Source organism: Limulus polyphemus, unplaced genomic scaffold (genome assembly GCF_000517525.1).
Source record: "Limulus polyphemus unplaced genomic scaffold, Limulus_polyphemus-2.1.2 Scaffold4661, whole genome shotgun sequence".
Classification (NCBI taxonomy): domain Eukaryota; kingdom Metazoa; phylum Arthropoda; class Merostomata; order Xiphosura; family Limulidae; genus Limulus; species Limulus polyphemus.
This window is the reverse complement of record NW_013670271.1, coordinates 7742-16926: the sequence shown is the minus strand read 5'-3', so window position 1 is coordinate 16926 and position 9185 is coordinate 7742. Positions and strand designations below refer to the sequence as shown.

Here is a 9185-nt window from a genome sequence, read left to right as displayed (position 1 = left end):
TATGTTAGGTTTGAAGTCATCTATTGTTGTCTTGAGTTAAGCATGTTAGGTTTGAAGTCATCTATTGTTGTCTTGAGTTAAGAATGTTAGGTTTAAAGTCATCTATTGTTGTCTTGAGTTAAGTATGTTAGGTTTGAAGTCATCTATTGTTGTCTTGAGTTAAGGTTAACTCAAGACAACAATAGATGTCTTCAAACCTTATGTGCTTAACTCAAGATAACAATAACCGACTTCAAACCTAACATGCTTAACTCAAGACAACAATAGATGTCTTCAAACCTAATGTGCTTAACTCAAGACAACAATAGACGACTTCAAACCTAACATACTTAACTCAAGACAACAATAGACAACTTCAAACCTAATGTGCTTAACTCAAGACAACAATAGACGACTTCAAACCTAACAAACTTAACTCAAGACAACAATAGACAACTTCAAACCTAATGTGCTTAACTCAAGACAACAATAGACGACTTCAAACCTAACATACTTAACTCAAGACAACAATAGACGACTTCAAACCTAACATAGTATGTTAGGTTTGAAGTCGTCTATTGTTGTCTTGAGTTAAGCACATTAGGTTTGAAGACATCTATTGTTGTCTTGAGTTAAGAATGTTAGGTTTGAAGTTATTTATTGTTGTCAGGTTGCGCATGCACGTTGCAGTGGCAGTTTTTCTGAAGATTTTGCATGTTTGAAGTCGCCATGTTTGGTTTAAAGAAATCTATTGTTGCTTTCAATTAAACAATGTCTGCAGGTTGCGCATCGATAGTTTTAAATGTAACTCAGTATTAAAAAGAAACGTCATGAAATCCATATATGTGTGACCTCTGAGTGTTGAGAGCTTCGTATTTCCCTAGAGAATAAGGGTCATTAGTTTAATCTAAGCGATGAATTATTTTCACATCAAAATAGATTTATATGATCGATCTTTAGTGAATAACAGTTTTAAAGAAATACTGTTTATTTACTTCTTGTTACTTGGTTCAATTCCAGTTCATTTAAACCCAATCATAGTCGACCTGGTTTGTTAAATTCTCAATAGTCGCTAGGAAAATAACGTTAAACGCTTAAGCTAGAGAATAGAAGAATGCTTATGTAGTATGGCGAAACACCACTTCAGTTTACATGTTCTATTATTCTATACCTGTTTTCACTAAGAACTACAGAGAACATGTTTACATTCAATGTGATGTTTTGCCGCCTTTCTTAGGCCTAAATAATCGTAATTGTCACTAACTTGACATGTTTCAGAGGACTATTATTCAACCCTTAAAATGGGCTAATTTTCAAGTGTTTCCGTTGATATTGTAATATAAAATGACTTGGCAGACGTTATAAGTGTTACATAAATCAGGTCGTCGACGTAACTTTGAAAGAACAGTAATTTCTAATAAAGTTGTTTGAGTGTTGCTTAGAAATTATAGAAAGTCACCCTTGTGTGATTTTATATTTTCTGCCCATATTTTTATGTTCCTCAAACTTGCCATGACAAACTTTTTTCTTTGTCTTTGAATTCTGTTTCTTGGTAACGTTTTATTCATCATGATTACTTCCCGCCCTTTCTGTCAAGTTTGAAAAGAATTTATTCTCACCTTATTTAGTAACATTTTTTGCGGCAGGCTTAACTTCCTTGTCTTTAAGGGTTAACTGTGTTTAAATTGTTTGCGTTTATTTTATACATGTTCCTTTAAGAAGATATGAATGTTGACTCCTTATACCAGAAACAAAAGAATTACGCGAAACACATTGCATAATGTTTATTTTCAAGTTATCTGGCGCGTATTTGAACGCGAGCAGCGAGAACGTCAAAACGAAATGAGTCCAGCGAGAAAGCTTTAAAAAATATAAATTTAGCAATTACGGCCGATGACCTCCCACTAGACTTGAATGTGTCATATTTGCATATCCCATCATTCCCTCTGTGCCAGTCGTTCTCTGGTCCACCGTCTTCTCATCTCTAAAATATCAAGCGCCTAACAACCCGTAAAGTGAATATACAAGCAAGGCATAGCCCGAGGGACTTGTGTGCTACCCAAATTCTACGAATCGTTTCTATTGTACACACGCTTGAGAAATGGAGCGAAAACCTACCACTATACGGATATCGGATGAAATCAATTACCTAAATTAGATTTTATATTATTAAGAATTTGTTGAATATCTAGGTCAGTGATTGTCGTCAACATTTACACTTTTGTTAATGAATATCTTTAGCCTAAAAATGGAATGCTTCATGTGTGAAATATTTAGGACAATAGCAGTTTCTAGTAATCTTCCTTACTTAAAACGGAAAACAATGAAATAAAATAATAAAAACTGGCGTACGATAAAAATGTAAGCGGAAAATATTGTTGAACATATTTTAGGCTTCCGAAACACATTGTTTAAATAAGGGTTTGGCTTCTGCCACACATTGTATAAATGAAAATTTGACTTCTGTGAAACATTGTTTAAATTAGGGGTTAATTTCTTGAACACATTGTTTATTTGACGGGGACGACTTTTAGAATGTACCGTATTGCTTAAACGAAGGATTGAATACTAGAATATAAATCTGAGGTTGACTTTTGGAACGTATTGTATAAAGGGGAATTGGCTTCTGAAACACATTGTTTAAATGAGGGTTTGACTTGTGGGAACATGTTTCAAATTAGTGGTTGACTTTTGGAACGTATTGTATAAAGAGGAATTGACTTCTGAAACACATTGTACTTCTGGAAACATGTTTTAAATTAGTGGTTGACTTTTGGAACACATTTTTTTAAAATGAGGGTTTGACTTCTGGGAACATGTTTTAAATTAGTGGTTGACTTTTGGAACACATTGTTTAAATGAGGGTTTGACTTCTGAGAACATGTTTGAAATTAGTGGTTGACTTTTGGAACACATTTTTTAAAATAAGGGTTTGACTTCTGGGAACATTGTTTAAGTTAGTGGTTGACTTCTGGAACACATTTTTTTTAAATGAGGATTTGATTTCTGGGAACATGTTTTAAATTAGTGGTTGACTTTTGGAACACATTGTTTAAATGAGGGTTTGACTTTTGGGAAAATTGTTTAAGTTAGTGGTTGACTTCTGGAACACATTGTTTATGCGAGGGGTTGACGTTTGGAATGTACTGTATAGCTTAAATGATGAGTTGATTTTGGAGCGTATTCTTTACATGAGTGATTAATTTCTGGAACATAATGTATTTCTTAAATGAATATTTGACGTCTGGAACACATTATATTATTTAAACGAGGGAATAAATTTTGGAACATAATGTACTGTTTGAATGAAGGGTTGACTTTTGGAACGTATTTTTAAAAGGGGAGTTGACGTCTGGAACACGTTGTTTGTGTAATTGGTTTACTTCTGAAATTTATATTACCTGCTTTGTTAAATACAAATGCCTCTCAGTGGCTCAGTCTGGGGGCTTTCAGTGCTAGAAAATTCGGGTTTTAATACCTGTTGTGGGCAGAGCACAGATACTCCTTTGTGCAGCAACAAAAACAACAAATTACAGATATCTCCATGACTCAGGAAATTATTTCAAAAATGTTATTTTAAAGTTATCAAGGACTACACCCACTTGTGAGTTATTTGTATTAAGGACTACACACACTTGTCAATTATTTGTATCAAGGACTACACACACTTGTCCATTATTTATATCAAGGACTACACCCAATTGTCAATTATTTGTATCAAGGACAACATTCACTTGTCAATTATTTGTATCAGGACTACACCCACTTGTCCATTATTTGTATCAAGGACTACACACACTTGTGAGTTATTTGTATCAAGGACTACACCCACTTGTGAGTTATTTGTATCAAGGACTACACCCACTTGTCAATTATTTCTATCAAGGACTACACCCACTTGTGGATTTTTTTCATATTAGATGTTCTACTTTATTTTATGCGGAATCTAACGTTTTATATCTTGTTAACATATACCAAATCCAATAGGAATGTATTCTTAGCCTATCCTGTTAACAGACCACCAATACAATAGAGAAGTATTCATAGCCTATCTTGTTAACATATACCAAATCCAATAGGAATGTATTCTTAGCCTATCATGTTAACAGACCACCAATACAATAGAGAAGTATTCATAGCCTATCTTGTTAACAGACACCTAATTCAAAAGAAAGGTATCAATAGCCTATCCTGTTAACAGACACCTAATTCAAAAGAAAGGTATCAATAGCCTATCTTGTTAATAAACAACCAATCGAATAGAAAGGCAATCTTAGCCTATCCTGTTAATAGACAACCAGTACAATAGAAAAGCATTCCTAGCCTATCCTGTTAACAGACAACCAATACAATAGAAAGTTATTTCTAATCTATCCTGTTAACAGACAACCAATACAATACAAAGACATTCCTAGACTATCCTGTTAACAGACAAACAATTCAATAGAAAGTTATAGTTAGTCTATCCTGTTAACAGACAATCAATCGCATAGAAAGGTATACATAGTCTATCCTGTTAACAAATACCCTGTTAAGAAGGGTATCCATAGCTTATTCTGTTAACAGATAACAAATACAATAGAAAGGTATTCTTAGCTTATCCTGGCAACAAACAACCGAAACAATAGAAATATTTTCTTAGTCTGTCCTGTTAACAGACACCCAATCGAAAAGAAAGGCATCCATTGCCTATCCTATTAACAGACAATCAATCCAATAAAAAAGTATTATTAGTCAATCGTGTTAACAGACACCCAATCTAAAAAAGGCATTCCTAGCCTATCCTGTTAACAGACAATCAATCGAAAAGAAATGCATCCATAGCCTATCCTGTTAACAGACAATCAATCCAATAAAAAAGTATTATAGCCTATCCTGTTAACAGACAATCAATACAATAGAAATGCATTCCTAGCCTATCCTGTTAACAGACAATCAATACAATAGAAATGCATTCCTAGCCTATCCCATTAACATGCACTCAATCCAAAAGAAAGGCATTCCTAACTTATCCTATTAACAGACAACCAATGCAATATATAGGTATCCGTAGCCTATATTCTAATAGTCACCCAATCCAATAGAAAGGTATTCTTAGCTTATCCTGTTAACAGACAAAAAATACAGTAGAAATGTATTCTTAGCCTATCTTGTTAACATATACCCAATCCAATAGAAAAGTTTTCTTAGCCTATTCTGTTAACAGCCAATCAATCCAGTACAAAGGTATTCTTAGCCTATCCTGTTAACAGACAACCAATCCAATAGAAAGGTATTCTTAGCCTATCCTGTTAACAGATACCCAATCCAAAGAAGGGTATCCATAGTTTATCCTGTTAACAGACAACCTAAACAATAGAAACATAGTGTTAGCTTATCCTGTTAAGAGACATCCAATCCAATAGAAAAGCATCAGTAGCTTATCCTGTTAAGAGATAACCAAAACAATAGAAATATATTCTTATCATTTCGTGTTTACAGACACTCAATACAAAAGAAAGGCATTCCTTGTCTATCCTGTTAACAGACAACCAATACCATAGAAGGGAATACGTATCCAATCTTGTTAACAGACAACTAATCTAATAGAAAGGTATGCATAGTTTATCCTATTAACAGACATCCAATAAAAAAAAGTATTCTAATCCTAGCCTGTTAACAGACAAACAATACAATAGAAAGATATTATTAGCCTATCTTGTTAATAGACACCCAATACGAAAGAAAGGTATTCATAGCCTATCCTGTTAACAGACACCTAATTCAATAGAAAGGTATTCTTAGCCTATCCAGACACCTAATCCAATAGAAAGGTATCCATAGCCTATTCCATAAATGTATTACCTAATAACATGAGACCTAGGAAACATAAGTTACCTTTTAATTTGAGATGTAACATACGTAACCTAGTAACGTGAGATGTAACATACGTAACCTAGTAATGTGAGATGTAACATGCACACATTAAATGTAAGGTGAAACATAATAAACATACATTATCTAAACACTTTGTAAAAAATACATTATAAGTGGTTTAGTAACGTGAGAAGTATCATGATTATGCAACATACTTACGTAGCCTTGTAACATGAGATGTAACATAATTATCTTACCTAGTAACGTGAGAAGTATCATGCTTACGTAACCTAGTAACGTGAGACGTAACATACGTAACCTAGTAACGTGAGAAGTGTCATGCTTACGTAACCTAGTAACGTGAGATGTAACATACGTAACCTAGTAATGTGAGATGTATCATGCTTACGTAATTTAGTAACGTGAGATGTAACATGATTATGTGACCCAGTAACGTGAGATGTAGCATATTTACGAAATTTAGTAACGTGGGATGTAACATGATTATGTGACCTAGTAACGTGAGATATAACATATTTACGTAACCTAGTAACGTGAGATGTATCATGCTTACGTAATTTAGTAACGTGAGATGTAACATGATTATGTGACCTAGTAACGTGAAATCTAACATGATTACGTGACCTAGTAACGTGGGATGTAGCATGCTTACGTAACTTAGTAACGTGGGATGTAGCATGCTTACGTAATTTAGTAACATGAGATGTAACATGATTATGTGACCTAGTAATGTGAAATCTAACATGATTACGTAACCTAGTAGTTTGAGATGTAATATATTTATGTAATCTAGTAACGTGTGATGTAACATATTTACGTAATCTAGTAACGTGAAATGTAACATGATTACGTAACCTAGTAGCATGAGATGTAGCATATTTACGTAATCTAGTAACGTGTGATGTAACATATATACGTAATCTAGTAACATAAGTTTGTTTGTTTTCGGATATTTGCGCAAAGCTAATTAAGTGCTATCTGCACTAACCATTCCAAATTTTGAACTGATAAACTAGAGGGAAGGCAGCTAGTTAGCAGTAACCACCGCCAACTTCTGGGCTACTATTGTCTGACCGGAAAAAGGGATTTGATGATCACTTTTATAACGCACCTGCGCCGCCAAAATGCGAAGCACGATTTCTTTGGCGGCAATAGGACATGAACATTAGACCAGCACATCCGTATCACACCACGTTGACCACTGGGCCACGCCCGATTCCAATTGTGTGAGATGTAACATGTTTATATTACATAGCAAAGTGAGACACAAAAAGCATACTGGTACATCACATGAAATCGTGAACAGCAAAATGCGTACGCTGTCTAGTAACACGAGATGTAACATGCCCACGTAACCCAGTATCTTGAGATGCACATGTTGTCCTTAGGGCCCCCTAGTGAGATTTCACCAAAAAAAGTACAATTTTTTTTATAAGCTCTTATTCGAGATATTATGATGAAAACATTATCTCAAATCTGCAAAGATGTTTTGAGCTCCAGTAATCAAATCATAAAAAAATGGGCGAATCTTTCCAACGTTTTGTTCTGTAATTCATACTGTCGCCATCTAGATAATACGTTTGTTGTTATGCGGGTCGTACCAAAACGAGGGCTATGTCTTTTGTTTTTTAATACTCGTTCTAATGTAATCGCAGAGTTATGAGCGCGATTAGGAAAGTATTCGTTATGAAGCTGGTTTTATACTAAACCCAAACACCGTACTCACCCTCCTGGAGGTGGTCTTGGAAAGACTCTACTCTCTGCAACTGACAACTCTTTCATTAAAGAATGGTCATCCATACTCTTGTTAACACTAGGTTCGAAGTTAGTAGATGGCTTAGGTAAAGTGGGATCCTTCTTAATGGACAAAATCCCTGTATCCCGAATAACGACAGTCTCTTCCTGAGCGGTTGGGATATTTCTACTCTCAGAAAAATTTGGATCTTTTTCAAAGTAAGATATATTTACACTCTGAATAACAGCAGGTTCCGTAGTACTAGAAAGAACCCCTATATCCTCGGCATCAGGGTTTTTTTTTGCAAAGGTTGAGAGAGGACTGTCTTCCGGAACAACAGGATTTTTCACAATGGACGATGTCACTCTGCTTTCAACATCAACAGGGTCTTTAATATTTGACGGGTTGTCCGTAAAATCAGATAGAGCTTTAACGGTTGAAGTTTGTCTACTTTCGAAAATAATGTTAGGCTTAGTATCTCCTGCCAAACTCACTACACAAACACAAACTATCAAAGTTACAAGTTTCATATGTTTATACAAACTCACTGCCCTAGCTTTATTAACTGTCATTTTCTTAACTTTAGGCTAGTCTTCCCTTTAATCTCGACTGTCCCGCTCTTTCGATGCCTCTATATGTTCAACGCGCACCTAACCAACTGTATTTCTGCTCTACAGCATCAGTGTGCCTCGAACTGCACGTACTGGGATCTTAACAACATCATCCAAACCTGGTTACACTCCCCTAATAAATGCATCACTTAGTCCACCAGCAACATCAACGGATCGTAATTACCTGGTTACCACTTTTTGACTTACACCTGTCTTGCCAACGAAATGTTATGCCTGAAGGCTCTTTTAAGGAAATCTGGGATAACAAAGAACATCAGATCCATACTGCACACATAATTTCAACGGGTAAAAGCAGGTTCTAAAGATCTAGTTTATTTATATTACTTCAAAGCCAACCAATGAGAGCAGCATGTTGTGTTGAAACATGTTTTTACCTGGTCACGGTTGATAACAATAAAGTTCGGTAAGCCTTGTCCTATATTGTTAGTTTCCTAATTTACAAACAACATTGATAGTCTTCTAATATTTTCCAGGAGTTTCTTTATTCGTAGATCAAATAAATCTTTTGATGCTATTATCACGTGACGCTAAACAATGATTATACAATCAGCATCAAGAGTAGGTTAATCACGTGAATGTACATTGTATTATTTCGCACAATTTGTTCACATTTATATCAAACCAATAACTAGGTAAATATTGGTTTATCAAACAATAACATAGATCTGAGGCTTTTCTTATTATTCCGCAATTAAACAGACAAACAAGTTCTTGAACCTTCGCCATTCCTGTTTTTCTCAACTGTTCGAGAATTTTTGTTTAAATTATACCTATCGTAGATAACAGTCTTCAGAAAGTCACCGGTTGGCTTAAAATTGAAAAAAAAAACACTTCACATCAGGTTCTGAACTATTTAACGTCGAAAAGTTCATGTCTAATTATAACACTTACATCAAGGATATTTCTCCGCGTATATTACTGCTCCGATAATAATAATAAAGCTGGTATGTGCCGCTTAACTT

General features: G+C 34.8%; 1 protein-coding gene across 1 annotated transcript in view; it reads right to left on the bottom strand.

Moving 5' to 3' along the window:
* Nucleotides 1-8637, bottom strand: part of LOC106471503 (peroxidasin homolog) — a 53996-nt gene extending 45359 nt beyond the window's left edge. Inside the window, exon 1 of the mRNA XM_022400114.1 lies at nt 7583-8637. Within this exon, the coding sequence (XP_022255822.1) occupies nt 7583-8163 (581 nt within the window). The 5' untranslated portion in view covers nt 8164-8637. The remainder of the gene's footprint in view (nt 1-7582) is intronic.
* Nucleotides 8638-9185: the final 548 nt, after the last annotated feature.